At 42.7% G+C, this 19,967-nt stretch overlaps 1 protein-coding gene across 4 annotated transcripts in view; it reads left to right on the top strand.

Moving 5' to 3' along the window:
• znf516 (zinc finger protein 516) overlaps positions 1–18,771 on the top strand; it is a 44,718-nt gene extending 25,947 nt beyond the window's left edge. Inside the window, exons 3-7 of one of the 4 annotated variants that reach the window (XM_086154607.1) lie at positions 137–2,411; positions 5,292–6,617; positions 10,177–10,281; positions 12,497–12,567; positions 14,784–18,771. In XM_086154607.1, coding sequence (XP_086010733.1) covers positions 644–2,411; positions 5,292–6,617; positions 10,177–10,281; positions 12,497–12,567; positions 14,784–14,843 — 3,330 coding nt within the window. In that variant the 5' untranslated portion in view covers positions 137–643 and the 3' untranslated portion in view covers positions 14,844–18,771. The remainder of the gene's footprint in view (positions 1–136; positions 2,412–5,291; positions 6,618–10,176; positions 10,282–12,496; positions 12,568–14,783) is intronic. The other 3 variants (XM_086154610.1, XM_086154606.1, XM_086154609.1) reach the window with 3 other exon arrangements.
• The last annotated feature ends 1,196 nt before the right edge of the window (positions 18,772–19,967 follow it).

Genomic DNA, 19,967 nt, shown 5'->3' with positions numbered 1-19,967 from the left:
TGAGCTATGCAGTTTGTAACCAAATCTATATCTCTGAAAATGATTCTCAAAAATCAACAAACACATGTTTTCATTGTCTTTTTTTTTGCCACTGCCTTTATCACTGTCTCATTCTACCTTTCATTTTCATTTTCAGGTGGATGACTTGTTTGACCTGGAAGCCACAGATACATGAATAATATAAAGATGAAGATGGGGCCATTTAAATGAAGAAAAGGGATGTGGTGGACAGTGGAGTGTGACCTATTACTCATCCAAATTCAATGAGGACCCAGGATTCAGTAAACATTTACTTCGTTGTGGACGAGATGAACTACGAATGACCATTTACTGTGATTCATAGTTTTAATTTAAATGCACTTTCGTTTTTGACGGAAAGAATAGGACATCGATAAATTGACTCACAGACACATTGACAGTGCCGGAGGAAGATGCATCCATAGCGGTACCGCCGAGGTACTTCTGCACAGAAAATGCTATCGTACTGAATATGCTAAAAAGCCTGAACCTTCGGATGACAAAAGGAGGATTTTAAGTGAGCGACAAGGGCACCGTACACATTACTAGAAGCGCAAATGCAGTTGGTGCTCGTTTGAAGTTTGATTGAGCTTTTGTAGGGAAAGTAAACGGGGTAGAAAGTTATATGATAAATCTTAGAGAACGCGTCGAGGTCATGGACACCAAAGCTGGAGGTCCAAAGGAACAGATCTCGAGTAACAAAGGCAGTCCTAGAAACGGCATCGAGGGTGACGATGACAAAATCCCGGGGTCCTTCGACTGCAATATTTGCGGACGCAGCTTCCCCTTTCTCAGCTCTTTGTCTCAACATATGAGACGCCACACCGGTGCCCGCCCTTACAAATGCCCTTACTGCGACCACAGGGCCTCCCAGAAAGGCAACCTCAAAGTTCACATCCGTAGCCACAAACTGGGAACGCTCTCCAGCCACCACTCCAACGAAGATGAAGAGGGAGGAGCCGATGAAGAGGAGATGAGTGTTTCGGAGGGTCTCGACGGAGGGACCAGCCCGACGAAGAGCAGCTCAGCTTGTAACCGGGTGATCAATGGAGATAGCGGTGAAGATAGTCGTAGGAAAGTGCCTGTGAGGAGCATGAAAAGAGAGAAATCTCTCACGGACCAGCGGCCTTACTGTTGCCGTCTCTGCGGCTACGAGGCCCAGCGGGAAGACCAGCTCCTGAGTCACATCGAGAAGGTTCACATCACGGTAGATGCCGAAGAGGATACTAGTGTGAAGGAGGAGGCCGTGGCCGAACAAGATGTCCTCCAGCCTCAGAGCGACGGGACCTTTCCCTGCGAGACGTGCGGCCAGGTCTTCACCCAAGCTTGGTTTTTGAAGTCCCACATGAAGAAGCACGCAGGAATACTGGACCACTGCTGCCGCATTTGCGGACGGCGCTTCCGTGAAGCTTGGTTTTTGAAATCGCACATGAAAACACACAACACCAAATCCAGGTCACGGTCTAAATCTGATTCGGCTGAGCATCCTGCTACCATCAATGATGTCGCCCAAGATCCTGAAATTGTCACGGGCTCTGTCGCATCTATTTATCAAATGTGCTCTAAATGTGGGAACTTGTTCCATAACAGAGAGAGCCTGCGGGCCCACGATAAAGTCCACAATCTGAGCTACGGCAAGAAATCCCCAAACCAGTGCAAGCTGAGTGAAGAGGAGGACTCGCCAGCTGCCAAGAAACGTTTCCTTGAATACTTGAACCTAAAACCTGTTGAGGAAAAAGCTCTGGCTGAAGAGGAGGACAGCGAAAAGAAGACGCTGGGTTACAGAATCCCAGAGCTGGATCCAGTTTGCAGCTATCAGGCCTGGCAATTAGCCACTAAAGGAAAAGTTGTCGAACCAGTAGAGCCTAGTTACAAGTCCACAAATGATGTCGGGAGTTTAGGGGAGGATGCTCTTCATGAAAATCCCGTTGTTTTTGAGAAGGAGAACAGCTGTTACGTCCTGCAAGGCCAAGAGAAACGCACTTCAGGCCGACGCAATAGTACCGGTTTGGGAAACCACGCGTCTTCGGGGGACCAGACACCCGACAGCCTCAGCGACTCCGAGTACCGACCTTCATCTCGCCAGGACCGGAGACGACCGTCGCAGTCCCAGGCTCCGTCCAAAACCAACGAATGCTTTGAATGCGGGAAGGTGTTCCGCAGTCGTCACCAGATGATCGTTCATCAGCGGGTGCATAGAAAAGATGGAGGCAGGGCACCTGCGGGGGAAAAGGAAAGAAGTACAAGAAATGACCAATGGGCATCTACCAGTGACCCCGAGTCAGGCTCCACAAGCCGGCCCAGCACGCCAGGGTACGGAGACTCGCCGCCAGCCTCCACCCTGAGAGATCAAGCTTCAGAGATGGACACCGCTAACCCAGGAGAGCTTGCAGGTTTGTTGAACATTATCAAACATATTCTGATTGAACAGTGGCATCCAGGAATATTAGGAATATTATCTCTTTTTAATCTAATAGTGACCCACACAAATTTTCCATTTGTGTCTTATGCACATTATTTCCATATAAACTGTCCGTCTTCCGTCTTAATTCAATTTCTGGAACTGCTATAAGCATACTCTGATGAATCACACAGTGTGTTTCTGGTGGGCGCACAGTTGACTGTAGCCTCTTTCAATCTTTTCACTCCAAGAACCTGAGTTTTTCGTGCCCTAGTAAACAGCTGTTGATGAAATGCCCTTTATTTAGGTGAAATTCTCTCAACTCATCAGTCTCTTTGTGGAGTGGAAACAGGAGACACCATGTGGCCAAATATCAAAACTGCATACAACGTCAGCATTAACAGAGTGCTGCAGACAAAATGCTATTAAACACCGGTCCATAAACTTCCACTGTTAGCAGGGAAATTCTCTTTAACAGTTGTGTACTAGCTTTGTATCACAGAGCATTGAAGTCAACGTGGTTCCTTTTTAGTGGCATTTCAGGATAGTGGTGGGCATTTTTCAGATGCCTATCTTTTTTTCACCTCCACAACCAATAAACAGTGCAGAGCAAAAAAAAGCCCATGCAAGGGCAGACACCCATAATCATGGCTGAAATTTCCCAAAGCAAAGATTCCTGTATAAGGAGTGCATGAGATGTCTCAAGCCGATGTATATTTATCTCCCAAATCTATTTAAAACATAAAGTGTTCCGGTCAGATTATTGGATACATTCTGTCATTGTCACTGCAGAGGACAATGGAAAATTGGGGTAGTAATAGCCGAATGCTAAGAATTACAGTGATTGTTTCTATTCCTCCCTGTTAGCACTGGCATCAAAAATAGTAGCAACATCTCTTCAGGCCTGATCGAGCTGTGTTCTATTTCAGGTCTTCCTGTGTCAGGAAACTCCCCTCACCCCCTCCAGTGTGTGAACATGCTCTTTACTCTTGTTTTTATGTCTTTGCAAAGAAAATCGGTCTGAATGTGCTGTTGTGTTCCGTCTCCTCTGACTTCGTGTTTTATCTAACACCTCATTACCAACAAAGCGAGTGGGAAGTAATCCTTAATCCCCTGTTACATTCACAGGTTAACTTTATTAGAATATCTTGTAAAAAAGACCCCCATTCCCTATGAATTACTTTCAGGTTGAGATTTTTTCATTTGAATGCACATGCTACGACAGAGTTGTTATATAGATATACTGTGTTTATTGATTTAAATGTCACGATATGGATGTAGTATAGTGTGGAAGACTGTCAGCTGTACAAATTGCACCAAACATACGTGTGTTTTCAGATTAAGATTACCCCCCACTGTCTCAGCAGACATGCATCAAGTTATGTAGTAGTATAACAATTGTACAGATGAAAATCGGTGGTGACATCCATCCAGATGACATCTTTGTTAGCCAAATGTGTTCAGGAGACTCTCAGCTTTCAGGTATGAGTTTGTTTAGGGTATGCCTGAGTTCTTCTTGCACCATGAAGAACTGCAAGAGGCTTTAAGATATGGTTATAGCAGTGATTACATTTAATAAAAACATACATTTATGAACTGTTGATAGAAGGTCATGTCAGTTAAATAACTCAAGGCACACAAAAAGGTGGAGTTCACAAGTATATAATTCAGAATATGACATTTTACCTTGAAATTGCTTTGCTAACACAATGTACTATTCAAGTAAATTTAAAAAAGGCTTTTGTAAATAAAAATGGACTAGGACTAGTTTGGTTTGCCGTTGCGCACATTTTAAGGAGAACCAGCTTGCAAATGTAATTTCACTGTCGGAATGTCAGATACTAGAATGAAGGGACAAAAACCATGTATGAGTGTTGCAGGCATCTTATTACAAATTGTCAAAAACTCGGTCTTATTAAAGATGGGCAGCCCTGGCATGATAAACACCAGCAACCCTAAATGGTAAACTAAGTCAATCGTCTTCAGGACTTCTTGTAGGCAGCCTCTGAGTTCTTTGTCCGTGTGGCCATTGTTGCCAACAGGATACAAAATGAAAAACAGAGGCCAGCCTACTGGTTATTGTCGTGAAAAAAATAAGGGTAGTGCAGAGAACAACATGATTCTTGGACTATATAGTACATTGTGGGGATAGTCTGTGTGTGTGTTTGTATTTAGATTATAGTGGAACCGCCTTTTACTGATCAGTTGATTCCAGTTGCAAATGTGAAATTAATTTCATGTGTAAATACATTCATTTTAATGTATTTACACATTCATTTTATTGCTGTATTATTTTTACACATTTTATAGCTCTTTATGTCAGCCCAATGAAATAACCGCACTAACTAAAAATTTACATTTGTTTTCAAATTGCTATTCAAAATCTTTTTCCTAAAATTGGAGCCGGTTTCATTCAGTGAGAAAAATGGGGCAATCATGCCATCCAGTGGAGAGTTTGTAGGTTGCACTAAAATGTGTAACCGGAGGACGGCGCAATCCTTTACAGTCTTGTACAAAAAATGTAAAGATCATTTTAGGTCAGACCGTTCAATTTAATAATGTACATTTTTGCCTGTGATATTTTGATATCAGTAATATATGGGATCATCCATTAACTCAGAATACCTATGAAAACCCATGATACAATGCAATGAGATTTTTGGGTCCATATCTTTATATGTTTTGATATGCTCACTTGAATATATCAATAGACAATACTGCAGCCCCATAGCGGGTCATCTTAACTGCACCTGTTTGAAAATTCAGGCATACAGATTTGAAATAATGGGCCCTGGATTTAGTCAACTAGCAGTTTTAACCTGTTGGTTTCTTTTGCATTTATTGAGCCTTTTCTTATTTTTCCCCCCTACAGACGAGAAGCCATACATCTGCAGTCTTTGTGACTTTGTAGCCACAGAGTCGAAGGCCTACCTGAGCCATGTGCGTGTCCAACATCCGTCTGCAGCTGAAAAGGGATCAAGTCAAACTGTTAGTCCCAGCTTCAGCTCAAACAGAAGCACACCAAATGGTTACCCCAAGTTAAAGAAAGCCCTTCTTGAAGGGCTGAGCAACTCCGCATCCCCTCCTTCTTACCTTTCAGCTCATTCCTCCTCGCTCGATCCCAGTATTTCCCCTGTGGATCTATGTGTGAGGGCTGAGGGCTGCAGGGGAAGCACCTCCTCGGCTCTGGACGGGAAGATTCTTCCAAACCACAAATGTTCCCTCTGTTCCCATTCTACCCGCTACCCTGAGGTCCTCTGGATGCACCAGACTGTGGCTCACCGCATCAACAGCAGCAGTTCCAATCTGGCCCCTAAATGGGCTCTGAAAAACAGCTCTAAGGGCTCCAAGGACAGTTTTCTATCCTCCAGGAGACGCACCGGTCCCCCGCCGGTCTTGGAGGGTAAAGAATGCCCACCGCTACCACCGCTGACGCGTGCCCAGCGTACGCGGCCCCCAACAACACGCTCCGGTGAGGTGCTGAAGAAGAGCAAATCGAGCAGTCAGTCGGCTACATCATCATCGCCATCATCATCCTCTGCCCAACCTCCATCGATTTCAAGGAGCTCCACATCCGCGTCAGCCTCTCAAGCTGGGAAAACCACTGTTCAGCCAGGCAGCAGCAGCAGCAGCAGCAGCAGCGTCAGACACACGGAGAGTCGTTCTTCTCGGCCCAAACCCAGAGTAGATATTTACCATCGGGGTAACGCGCAGTCATCCTCCAAGTCTTTTGAGAAAAACATTGGCCCCATCCCACATTCCTCAGTCCCGAGCCACAGTTTTGCTACCGCTTCCAGAGTTGCAGACCACTACCTGATGCCTCAGGAGGGCCTGGGTTTCATGCTGTCGAGCAAACACGGCCTTGCCGAGTACAGTCGAGCCAGGAGCTCTTCACATCAGCCGCTGTCTAGCCCCCATAGCCAGGGCCGGGCGAATACCTCCAGGCCTAGTACCATCATACATAGCTCCTCGGTGGGGCATAATTATGGAGCTTCCAAGTCACACGGAGGAACCCTGCAGAATTCCTTGCCTGCTCCTTCTTTGCCTTCAGAAACCCTTGGGGATATGAAACCGGAGCCGGTCGCAGAGACAGAAATTACAGCTGATATCCACAGCTTCCTCGCAAACTACAGCCCACATGAACTGGCGGTTCTCTACCACCGCTGGGGTGCAGCCAATGCCCTAATGGATCCCAATGGTAGGAAAAAAAAATAAAAATTCACATCGGTCTAAAACGTTCACTATTTGAATTGAGAAACTTCAGTTCAAGTCATGATAACTCCATATCGAGGTGACAGTATTGGTAACCTGTGTAATACTTTGTCTCGTCATCAGTTGAGATAGAAATTGTCCAGAGGGTCAAGGGTTTAGAGGAAAATATAAGTGCTTAGTTTTGGTAGTTTTTCCAATCCGCTCTAAATTGATTAAACTTCATAGATTTAACCACGGTAGGTACAATTAGGTGCTCATGCAGTCTTTGAGCACCAACGTACTATTTGGCGGCAAGCGATCGACAGGCTTACATAGCTGCATTTTGAAAGGGTTTTAAAAAACTGAAGAGGGGACGCATTAAATTAGTATATGTGTGAGCGTTTGCATGTTTCGTAAAAATGCAATATCAGAAGCAGCGCCCGTGTCCATATGTGCATGTTTTTTTTTTTATTTATTTTTTTTAAAAGAAGTGTGTGTGTGTGTGCGTATTTCTGGATGAAAGACATGAGAGAACCTTTCCTACTCTCAGGTCTGTGAGGCATGCCTAGTCTCTAGCTCCAGTCTCCCAGAAACCTGTCACAAACTGTTTAGGTCACGGCTCCGCCTGATGAGAGATTCGCACAAATGCGTATGGAGAGAGGCAAAACAGAGCGAGAGGGAAGATAAGAGGCAAAGAGAGGGATGAGACAGAATAATTACCCCACCAGCTGCTTTGGAAATGGTCATTACTGAACATCCATATTATTTGCCCATTTTCAGTTGTGTCTCTAAGGTCAAGTGGGGCTGCACTGAGCTAGGGGTCAAAGACAACAGCCTGAGAGCAGACGCATGACATCGCTGTCACCCGTCCAGGCACATATCGTCACAATCCGCCTTAGCCCTTTGAGTCACATGCTATAAAGTGACCTTTTTTGAACAACTGAGTCTTTCTCCCTTTTCCCGTGTAATATGCGTGTGTGCGCGTGTGTGTCCGTTCGTGTTTTCCATCCAGCTCTGTCTTGTCTTTCATTAGTGCATCACTGAGAAGGGCTGGCTGCTAAGAGTAGAAGTAGAGTATCCAGAGGCCAGTAGTCTGGGTGCCAGAGACACTCTCTGTCACCTCCTCCGCCTCCCGTCTTCCTTGTCCTGCTGTGTCCTTCTATCCACCCTTTTCACATCCATACACTCATATTCACAAAAGGCGTAGTCACAGCTTAGGTGGATGCCCGTTTTGATACTTGGCATGTATGCCGAGGACTTATGCAGAAAGCGCCGCACTGTCCGAAGCACCCACGGACCCTCGGGCCTATTTTTTTCTGTCGGCAAGTTAAATCGTAGGAGTGCATGGATGTGTGTTTTTGTGTGCATATTCGTGTAGTGGACACAACGTCGTCCGACTTCTTTAAGCACTCGGCTCCCCCCTCCCGCCGGCCCTGTAGTTCCAGCTGCACTGATCTTTACATGCAAACCAGAAAAAATGAACATGTTTAGCAGATGCCTACATTTATTTGTATACTTCTTATCAAACATCAGATTTCCATGAGCCGAGTTGCTGCTCCGTAAGATGCTGCTCAGTACATGTTAAGGCTGATTAAGATTAAGATGACGTTTGGACAATCTGTCTTTGAATAATTGAATAAGATTATGGTTTAAGAACTTCATGTTTTTTCAGGTGACGCACGGTGACTGTTAGGATTATTTTTTTTTTTTTTTGCTGACATTCTTTATGCCATACATTTTTGTTACATAAGTGAAAGAATGTCAAATAAGTCCATGATACCTTTGCAAAAGAATAAAACTATTAACAACAGAAAGAAAGGAGTGCAAGACGGAAAAAGGGACCCGCCAAGAAAAAAAAAAAATCTGCAGTTGTGAGTTAAAAGGAGAGTTTGTTGACCTAATGTCCAGAGGGGGTGAACGTCCCACAGCCTGAGGTCCAGGACGGCAAAAGCACAGGCTTACGTGAGATACAACTAGCACGCCTCACTCTGAGGACTTGAAGGGCCTTGCGGTGATATACAGCAATTAGGAAGATTATTCAGGGCATTATAAATAAGGAGGGAGCTCTAGAGTTAGAATCCTGACTGTATTTTTCAAGGTACATGTATAAAGTGTTTTTCTGATGGTGAAAAAGCAGTTTAGAAAAGAGTATTTTAACATTCCGCCCTTGTGCTTGTGATTATTGTGGAACAGATTTATTCAGACATCGCTTAAGTGTCCAAACCGAAGGTGCTTGCGATTAATCCTGCGCGCTCAAATTCAGCTGTGGTTTTGCGTATGCACTCCTTCACGCCTGTCCCAAAGTTTGCTTTTCGTATTCGCAAAGAAAGCGGAATGCTATCGTTTTAAAAGTCTTCAGAATTCATCATGTGACTTCCCTGTCATCTTATACACTCATTGTTCTATAAATGTACAGATTCAAGTTTGTTGCAACATCGTGAGTGTGTGTGTGTGTGTGTGTTTGCGCGTGCCCATGTGTGTGTGTGTGTGTGTGTGTGTGCGTGTGTGTGTGCACGTGTGTGTGTTCGAGCATGCTCGGTCAGTCTGCCACAAACCCTGCCTCACTTGGAACGAAGAAACACACATGCACACACACACACACATATATATATATATATATAAACTTTGGAAACACATAAGCATGCAGGCACACACACCTGACATGTGACACACGGGCAGCCGAGCGGGCACATCACAGCCGGGGCGTTTTAATTGCCTGTAATTTATGCGGTGTGTGTGTGTGCTGTGTGTGTCTGGCTGTCAGCCTCTGAGATGATGCTGTGTGACAGCTGCAGTCCAGCCCCTGGAGCTAGCCGCTCATAATGACACATTAGACATACTAATGATGCCTGCGCAAGTCCACTACTGATGCTACCTACCTCCGCCGCTCCAGCCAGGCTCCGTGCTTATGTACACTCTTTCATCCATTGGTGACCTTTTCGACTTCATTCATTTCCAAACACAGCAAACGCTGCTTCGGAATAAACTGGTAATGATGCCTTCCTTTTCTGTCTCTCTATTATCATTATGTTATTCAAAGTGCATGTCCTGTGACCCTACATCTGCCGTCTAAAACATTCTCAATGGTAAAAAAGTTGAATTTTCGGATGAGCATAAAAAGATTATACTTCGATAAGTGAACATGAAGACAGCGTTCCTGCACAAACGTACGTCTACACAGCAAAACTCAACCTTTGGAACAAAGAAGAAAAACTGAGATTTGATTAGAGGGTGACAGGAAAGCAAAATGGTTCGGAGCAGGGTGTTTGGATAAAAAAAAATAAAGGGAAAGCAAAATTTACTTTCTGCAATTAAAATCCAGTGTAACAGAAATTGATTACTATGCAAAAGAAGCTCATACCTGCAGGAAAATGTCAACAGGTTTGAACTTTTATACACTGTATCTATACCATAAACATCTTTTCATCTCTATAATGTGAAAAAAAAAGTTAGCGCTTGCTTTGTTTTAAGGTGACAGGCTAAAATACCTTTGTTTTTCCCTCCTTGTGTGTATGTGCGTGTTTGTGTGATCGTGCATGTGTGTGTGTGTGTGCGTGTGTTATCAGGGATGCTGAGGTCACTCATGCGGCAGGGACAGCATTTCTGTCATGAGTGTGGCAAGAGTTTCAGTCAGCCCAGCCACCTGCGCACACACATGAGATCCCACACAGGTAAAAAAAAAACAACAATTTTTAAACTTACAATTTTCCTAGAAAAGCTGTGCAGACACACATATTACACAATAAAATGGAATTTTCTGGCACGATCTGTGAGGGGCGCCGAAAAATCAGGCGTGACACTTGTGGAATTACATTTATGTCTCGCTTTGTAATACAAGAGTGTTATTCGAAAGATAGGCTTTTAAGCCTACGGTAATTATAAATAGGGAACTCAACAAAATGGTTTAATTGCAAACAAACTAACAATTCAACCAACTGTTTGGCACCAGTAGGATGATCAATGTGAACCTGTTTTTCAATGTACATTGAAATGATGTGACTCGCCTAAACGGCGAACAAAAGCTCAGGCTTCACCACCGAATGTATTTGCCAAAAAACGAAAAACAAAACGCTATGGATTCATAGCTCACAAATTTGCTTATCGATCAATTAAAACACGATTTCTAATTGCATTTTCTCAAGGATCTGTTTTATAATAACAAGCCTTACTGACTTTCACAAGTGCTCAAATTGCAAGTGCAGTACAATGTAATTTATAGGAAAATACACATTAGCATTGAGGAAGATTGATGGTCTTTCATATCATAGTGATAGCGGTTCAACATCTTCATTCTGCTTGGGTTTGCAGAACATTTTAGCAAGTAGCTACTTGTTATTCATGTATTACCAGGAGTTCCATTCTTTTTTTTTTTTTTTTTTTTTTTTTTTTTTTCCACTTTAACATTCACTCATTCACGTGCCACCTGGGCACGCACACATCATCGCCGTCATAGCTATTTATCCACCCCGTCACACTCGCATGAGCTATAGAGAATATATGCATGGAAATTCTCATTCAGGACAATATTTCATTGTCTGACTCTACATACATCTGATACTTTCCCTACATTTTCCAAAATAAATCAAAACAGATCTTTTTGTTCAGTTGAGTGTGACAGCCAGTCTGTGAGTCCCTCCCCGCCCTGGGCCGGGCAGCTGTCTCTATTTTTTAAACTGAAACATGATTTTCTCCGGATAGTGACCTGTGACAAATTGTATACATTATTAATCACATGTCAATTAGAGAGATGAAATTGTGCATTCTAATGAAGCGGAGCAACATTTGTCCACACCAGCCTTATAAATCCATTTGCATGTGTCCCGTTGCCATTCACTAAAAAGCCTGATTTCGATGCCTTCCACTGTATTTTGCCTTTCCTTTCCTTTCCCTTCTTTTCCTTTCCTTTCCTTTCCTTTCCTCTCCTTTCCTCTTTTCGTTTCGTTTCCTTTCCTCTCCTTTCCCCTCCTTTCCTTTCCTTTCCTTTCCTTTCCTTTCCTTTCCTTTCCTTTCCTTTCCTTTCCTTTCCTTTCCTCCCCTTTCCTTTCCTTTCCTTTCCTTTCCTTTCCTTTCCTTTCCTTGCTTCCTCTCCTTTCTTTTCCTTTACTCTGTTTTTTGCATCTTTCCTTTTCCTTTCCTGTCTTTCTCCACCCTTAACTATCCTTGCATTTCTTTTGACTTTCACCGTCTTCCTCCTTTTTTCTACCTTTCCTTCTCCCAGCTGGCCTCACGCCGCTCCTCCTCTTCTTTCTCCGTTTTTTCCTTTCGATCGTATAGTTTTCCGTCAGCCCATCCTCCTCTTCCCTCTGCTGTCCTGTCACGTCTATCAGCCGAGCCAGCGGTGATGACAGTAGACAGGGAGATAAGTAGCTTCTTTATGGAGAGTGTGAATGATATGTGGCACAGCCAGTGATTCTAAGTGACAGAGGCCAAATGGTAAGTGATGCAATGCTCAGCTTCCCCTAAGCCCTATTGTAAACACACACACACACACACACACACACACACACGCTTAGACTGTGTAAACACTCGCCAAGGCTGTAATTAATGTTGTCACCGACGGTTGTCTTGAGCGTGGACGTGCACACGCAGAAAAGGCCAGCCACCCCGAGGCCTCTATTAACATGCGTCATATTAAATCACTGACTTGCCTCCACCAAGTTCCATCAACATCATCATCACCATCATCACCATCATCATCACTGCCAGCTTCCCTCTATTAGCGAGGGTGCTGGTGGCAAGCGCTACTCTGTGTGGATGGAGGCGGAGGAAAATAAAAATGCTTGTGTGGATCTGGTAGAGCTTTTAACCGAATGCCCTCCTCCACTTCCTCCCCTCCTCCTCCTCCTCCTACTCCTCTTCCTCCCCATCCTCCTTTTCCCCCAACAGTTGGGTTTGATTTTAACGGACTCCACAGAGGTACTGGCGCTCACATCACCGCTTCTGAAGCTCCCAAACAAGTATGTGGCACAATGGCTAATCACTGGGCTCCCTCATTGCTTCTGCATGTTTCTTCTTATTAGTGTCTCACCTATGCATGTGTGTGTCTGTGTTGGTCCCACATCCCCCATTCTGTTGATTTATTTCTTCTTTTTTTTTTTTTTTTTTTTTTTTTTTTTTTACATTATGACAATAGCCATGTGTGGCACTCTGCACCTGACGGTAACACCTGGCATTCTCACATCAAATTTTTGTTTTCCCGGATCGCACCTGACAAGCGGGTGTACGCGGAGCCAGATGTCAGCGGCTTCATTCTTTCCGCTTGCAAACATTAATATTGGCGACTTCAGTGATTTTAAATAGTCCCGTGTTCTTCTTCGATTTTCGTCATTAAGAAAATAAGACACCCGAGGCATCGACGACCACATACGCAGTTTGCGCTTTTAGTTTCGGAGCCGTACATTCACGATACTGAAAGCGGGGTTGTCATTTGTCTTGACAAGCACATCCTTCTCAGCACATATGGTAGTTGCACGACTTCTTTATGAGGTTGCTTTTATCACGCCTGTTGACTCCAAAACACATGCCATCAAATCAGCAAAATCAAATATTTTTGTGAATGAACTCCTGAAAGCCAAACATTTGTTTTTAATTGATTTAGAAGTTGCTTGGGTGAAAAGCTCAGCAACACACAATTGTTGAAATGGGAATACTTGGTGTATGTAACATACAGACTTTGCAATAACAGGCGAGTCAAATGGAGTACAGCACGAGTTTGGCAGTTACTTATTTATTTCAATTCTTTAGTATACGTTGGAGGCTTCTTTGGAGAAGTAAGGTTTTTGATCTTGAAATTACCGGTTGTCAAACAACAGGATGTTTCAAAGATTGCCACTTTGTGTTTGTGAGATAACTTTAAGCTCGGAAATATAAATTTCCATTTCTTTAAGTTGTCGAGCAGTCCGTCGGTAGAAATACCGATTTGTGTTAAATGCAAATCGCATTGACTTAAGTGATGCAAGAGAAAAAAGAAACGCGGAGCACCATGCATCAGCACGAAGGGACGGTTGGATATGATCTAATTGTGAATAGTCAAAAGACGACTCGCCAACTACCTTAAACGTGTAATATCAGTGTCAAAGTCAGTCACAAGACGAGAATCTCGAGAGAGAGATGGGGACATAGAAGCGAATCTATCCCGCTTTGACATTTGGAGAGATCGCGCTTCTTCTCGCTACACCCTCAACTTTATTAATCACACATCAAACACACCCCGCGTGGACTAAGATTTACCGCACGCGATGAATGATAGGAGCAGGCGTGGCGGAGGGGTCCAATTAGATGTAGTGTTGACGCTGCTTTACTGTGACGATAACCTTTAGTATAATGTAGTGCACCGGTTCCATCAGCGGAGCTTCCGAGGAAGGACAATGTTGTAGAGGTTCTTGCTTTCCTCTCACGTCCTGCCCCCACCGTCTTTCCAGCTGTTTTTTTTTTTTTTCTCTCTCCCCCCCTTTCTCTCAAGTTTTTGTGTGATTAATTATACCTTTTTTGTTGTTATCGCTCTCCCCCTCACGCAGCCATCTCTCTTTCTCTCTGTTGTGTTTCTGATGATGTATGATAACAGCTATATTTCCCTGTTTCTTCTTCGGGGAGAATACTCTGGGAGGGGCTCAGGGAGTCATTTGTTTTCCCGCCTTGATATTCTTCCATTTATCAAAATGATAATTAGGTGCAATTAAATGGCAATCTCATTTGTTTTGTTCAGGTATGTGTTGCTTTTTTTTTTTTTCCTTTTTTTTTTTTTTTTAGAATTACGTTTATTTTTTTTTTTCGCCAAGGTGTTTGCGCCATTGTAGGTCAGTCTAATTGGATGAAAGAGAGCACGGCGTGATTGAGAGAAACACGCAGAGACGAAACTAGGGCTGTTCAGACGGGGGACATGTGGCTCTTTTCACCAGATGGCAGGAAAAACAAGGAGAGAACAATGTTTAGCCCATCTGGGTCAGTAAAGCTAAGCAAAGTAAGCTTTATAAGCAAAATTAGGAATAATAAAATATGTGGCTGCTACTCATGATCTGCTCAATGTTTCCCCTTCTTCTTGTAAAATCTGTTTTTTATGTTGCTTACCCCTTATGCTTTACTGTCTCATCTATGGTTTATGTGAAATCACTCAAATGATCCTTCTGTGTGAGCGCCGCTTGACCTTTCAACCCCGTCTTTGTGTGTTTTGCAGGGGAGAGGCCTTTCTGCTGCCAGCTCTGCCCATACCGAGCCTCTCAGAAAGGGAACCTGAAGACGCACGTGCAGAGTGTCCACCATATGCCTTTTGACAATAGCCAATACCCTGACACAAGGACCTTGATACCGAGCCAGGAGAAGCAAGGAGCACTGGCCGCCATACACCCACCGACATCCCAGTAAAACCATTAACGCGTCTGATAGACCAGGACCTGAAATTGAGCCCGGACTATTCAGGGGGAATCACAACCTGAATCATAAAAATCCTCATTTCTAAAAAAAAAGTCGCCGGAACTTTTTACATTTTACGATGAAGGTTTAAATTATGGAAATTGTTTTATTTTTAAAAAAAAAGAAAAAAAAAGAAAAGAGATTAAACTATTCAAGACTATATAAAAATTTGGAAAATAGGGCTGCGGCAGACTTTGTGTGTTATATGTCTCAATGGACCATTCTGCTGTTTGAGATCACACAGGTAAGAAGTTTTCCGTGCAGAGGAAGCGAAGAGGATTAAGAATAAACTCTCCCTTTTTCCTCCAGGAAAGCCGAACCTCACGAAGAATCAGTCTTTTACTTTAACCTCTTTGGAATAAAAGTTGACAGAAAAAGACCAAGTCACGTGGAGTTTACACCATCTACAAAATTTCTGAAGTGGACTACAAATATGAAGGTACCAGCAAGTGAAGTGGTTCCTGTAGCTTAAAAAGCATTTTTTTTTCCAATAAAAAGAAGTTGACAAATGGGATTTGAAAGCAAATATTTAAATAATGTGTGGCAATGATTGGCTGCTGTAGTTGCCTCGCCCCTTACCTATTTTTAGCTTTATTGTAGACACATTTGCGCATTCCTCAGGACACCTATGAAACAATTCTCTATCGATGAAAGTGAAGCTACGTTGCGATTCGAGTACTATTTTTCAATTTCCTTTTTTTTTTTTTTTTTTTCAAATTGCTTAGTCTTATTTTAATTCATTGTGTCAACATGTTAGAAAATAGTGAACATGCCCTTGAATATTTGTTAGAACCAATTATGCCATCCTCTGCTGTCTTTATTAAAAATAATCCATTATCCAAAGATCTTCAGTTTACTGATATATCTGAAATGCAAAATTGGAAAAGCGGCAAACCGGATGTCCTTGGTGCTTGTGCTTTTGAAAGTGATCTTTGGGTTCTTATAACTGTGGCTGATTGATTTTCTGTTGTCTAATCAATTGATGAAGTGACTAACCATCGCGGCTCTAACACTTACACCGCTCAAGTTTGTTTCCTGTGTTGAAAGTGCTGAAAATGAAGGCCCCGCAAACGACAGCGTTGATGTGCAACGCCTACGTTCCCCCCCAAAATCTGAAGTGTAATGTTAGGAGTGACCACTCCGAGGCCGTGTAGTTCATGATTAGAGGAAGACAGAGCGAGGGGTAGGATTATAGAGGGAATGCTAATGGGGGTGTCTGCTTTAGTGCTCATTAAAAAGAGTGTGCGTTTTTAATAGCCAATATAAATGAGTGTACCATTTTTATGGCCGTTCAATTATTGTCCATTTACGAGGAAAGGGCTGCGGAGAGGCAGTTTTCTTCCATAACTCCTTCATGTTAGTGAGTGCTTCCTATACCGACTTTGATTTACCCTGCAAAACACTGGGAGTCTAAGTAAGACTGCGCTATGACTCGCTCGGATTAAACTCCGCTCTAAAAGTAGCATGATCGCATTTGCTAATATGTAAAGAAGCTTTTGTACCAAAATCATCCCGGCCTCTCAGGTATTCTCAGGACACAATGCTTAAGGGGTCACGAAGCTCCCTGTTGTGTCCTAGTTGACTTCTGAGCGGTGAAGAGATGAAAATTGAGGATATTTTTTCTCCACATCTTGCATGTAATAGCCCCACACAGAGGAAAAAAAAAAAAGTCCTAGCCACGTGGAGACATTACCGTTTGATAATGGATCAACTGGAGGTTTTATTAACACTGCCTTGCACAGTTAACTCACTTAATTACACCTAAATTTGCTCATTATGATCTAAATGAAATTGTAACTAGCATTAGACAACAAAGTAGCCAGAGATACAGAGGGGACTTTCTTCGCAACAGCACAGATTCCCAGAATATTGAGGCCTTGGATAGCGATGTGCCAATCGGCATTCTCGGAGGGGAAAGAGAGGAGCCAGAGATAAGGGTTCCAGGGACAAGTGCTTGCGAAAGATGTTTTTAAGCCTATGGAATAGTATAACCATTGGAGCCTTAACTCAAGTGTGTGTGTGTGTGTGTGTGTGTGTGTGTGTGTGCATGTGTTGTTTTTGTTTGCATTACTTTAAAACCTCTGCAGTCTGTGGAAGAGGATGACTAACTGTTCTCTGGCCTCTCTCTAGATGCTTTATACCAGCCTACCTCCTGTGCAACAAGAGGCGGTTTATAGTTAGATCTGTTCTTTGCAAGAAGTTTTCTTTTCTGTCCTGTATTTGTTTTTTTCCTCCTCTTTCTGTCCCCCCTAAACCCCCCCACTCCTAAAACTAAAAAAGCCATGGCCTCACACGTTGAAAGGAAACGATAAAGCTCAAAATCTTGTCCGAATAAGAAAGATATTGGTTACTGAATCTTTTTTTTTTTTTCTACACAGAATAGAAATTCAAACCGCTTACAGAGCATAAAGAGTACTGTACTTCAATATATTTTGAAAACTTCAGTCAATTTTACATAGAAACGCGATGAAGTGCGCGTTATCAGCCGGTTGTTGAATTATGTACACAATATTGTGTGCTCGATATGCCTCATTATACAGAAATGTTGATATTGAAGGTGTGGGTAGTGAAATACTTGAAACGGATATTCTAGCCTTTGAGGTAGTGTAGTACTAAAACCAATGTTGTACAGAATTCCCTTTAAGATTAACTCCTCAGTTATGAATTTGTACTCCGAAGTGTGACTTAGAAAAAAAAAAAAAAAAGTATGAACCAGGTGTGAGTGTATGTAATATAACACGTGTATCTGTATTCCACTCTTACCAAACCGTTTAATTACAGGAATAGAAACCAAATGGCATTACTAGTGCACTTAGACTAGGTTTTTGCTTTAACTATTCTCATTTTGTCCACCTCTAGCTAAGGTTTCTTTGAGAATGTCTTTTTCCTGGTGCCGGGTTAATACACTTCGATGTGATTTCTGGTTTAGCGGCTTTTTTTTTTTTTTTTTTGTCGGAATGGTTCCATAGGTTTGCGTCCGTGCAGGTTCTCAGTCATCCAGGTCAGGGTCAATCGTCAAACATCACCGTGGCAACCGAGCTCGGTTTCTTCCCTTGAAGACTTAGCCGCAACCGAAGAAACGTCTTCACGGGCAGAAACCGAGGATGGTTGCCATGATGAGATTTGTCAACGGTTCCATTTGTTTCAGTTCCACTTTTGTAGCTTCTTAGCTATGTTACCCATCAAAAGATTGATAAGTGTAATTGCAGCAGTGCTTTTTTTTAATAAACATGTAACAGTGTGTTTTTAGTCTTTCTCTTTGCTAAACCGTAGGACTTGTTCATTAGATAGTCATGGCTGCCGGCCCTGAAGGGCTGGCAGGTATTTTTTTGTCGTTCTTTTGTTTTGTTTGTTTGTTTTTTTTTCGTTCTGGTTGGGTTTTGCCACATATTTTAAGTTGTATTATTTGTGTCTGAATTATTTTTATTTGTAATAAACATCATGATTAATGTACCTTTGGGGGACATGGTTATTCCAAATGTATTTGGTTGATATCCGTATTTATTTTCACTTCAAAAAGATTAGAGGACAGAGGCAGGCAGGAGCATTTGTTGACTTAGATTTAATTTTTTTTTTTTTTTTTTTGTGGTTGTTTTTATACTTAGCAAGTTTTTAAGCCAGCAAGCCGATGTGAAAGCTCTACCTCGTCTGAGCCATTCTCAGTTCTGTTACACTTTTGTACATCATTTCAAAAAGATGTAATGTCATGTCCACAATAAAGACACACAAATTACCACCTGTTGGCACTATTTCATCTGGTTGCGCTTGTTTTGTTTCAAATCTACCTCCGCCGCTGTGAAGGAACACATCCACATGTAGATTAAAATTATCCGCTTTCTTATTTTGTTTTCGTTTCTCACGGTGGTGACGTGAATGCTATAAAGGATCGCCCTGCTTTCTGCATGTTTTTTTTTTCAGCTGTATCGCTCAGTTGCTGTTTCTTTTGTCATGACTGGTCGCATATTTTTCTCTTATAAGAATACTACAAAAATTGTAAAATGTGAGTCTCTCGCCTTGTGTTGGGAGTAAGACATTGAAGCTGGCAATGTGCTAAAATGTTGTGACTCCAGACTTTTAATTTTGTCATTATGCGGGCATAATGAAATTTTGTTGAGAGCTCCTGCTTGGAGTATGTATATAAAAAAAAAAGAGGTACAAGAGTCAAAAAAAGAGCGGTATGTACATGGAAGTGGACATGGTGTGTACAATAGACATGTATGTATTTGAACCAATACTTTCCGCAGTACAACTGGTAAAACTGCTGCAATATGCAGTCGATGACATTGCGTTATTAACAAACACAGTTTGCAAGGGTGAACTGACCTAAATAACAATAATGGTTGCACTGTTGTTCCGCTGTATACTTACACACATATGAGTCATTATTGAAATTGACTCGGATGTAAAAAAAAAAATAATAATGGGCTGCACGGTGGAGCACTGGTTAGCGCTTCTGCCTCACAGCAAGAGGGTCCCTAGTTTGATTCACACAGGGAGACTTTTCGGCATGGAGTTTGCATGCTGTCCCCTGTGTCTGCATGGAGTTCGCATGCTCTCCCCTGTGTCTGCATGGGTTTTTCCTTCCATAGTCCAAAATCATGCAGCAGGTTGAACAGAGACTCTGAATTGTCCAGATTTTGTGAATGAGCGTGAACGGTATGACATGTATGACCCTGCGATCGACCGGCGACCAGTCTAGGGTGAACCACACGCAACCCTGAGTGCAGGATAAGCATTATACAGAATGGATGTTAAAATACAGTCACACTGATGTGTATGCTATATTAGGAGTTTAGACAGAGATGGGCCGCTGGAAATGTAGCAAACAGTCTCATTCGGTATTTGCGGTATTCAGCATGCACTTCTCTGTGCGGCAAGAGATTTCAATGTGAGAGCAATGATTGCAATCTACTGGGTGGCAGTCGTGTACCTTTAAGCAGGTTTGGCA

Source organism: Fistularia commersonii, chromosome 11 (genome assembly GCF_037954325.1).
Source record: "Fistularia commersonii isolate RoL2024-O1a breed Wild chromosome 11, RoL_Fcom_v1.0, whole genome shotgun sequence".
NCBI lineage: Eukaryota > Metazoa > Chordata > Actinopteri > Syngnathiformes > Fistulariidae > Fistularia > Fistularia commersonii.
This window is presented reverse-complemented; position numbering and strand designations above follow the sequence as displayed.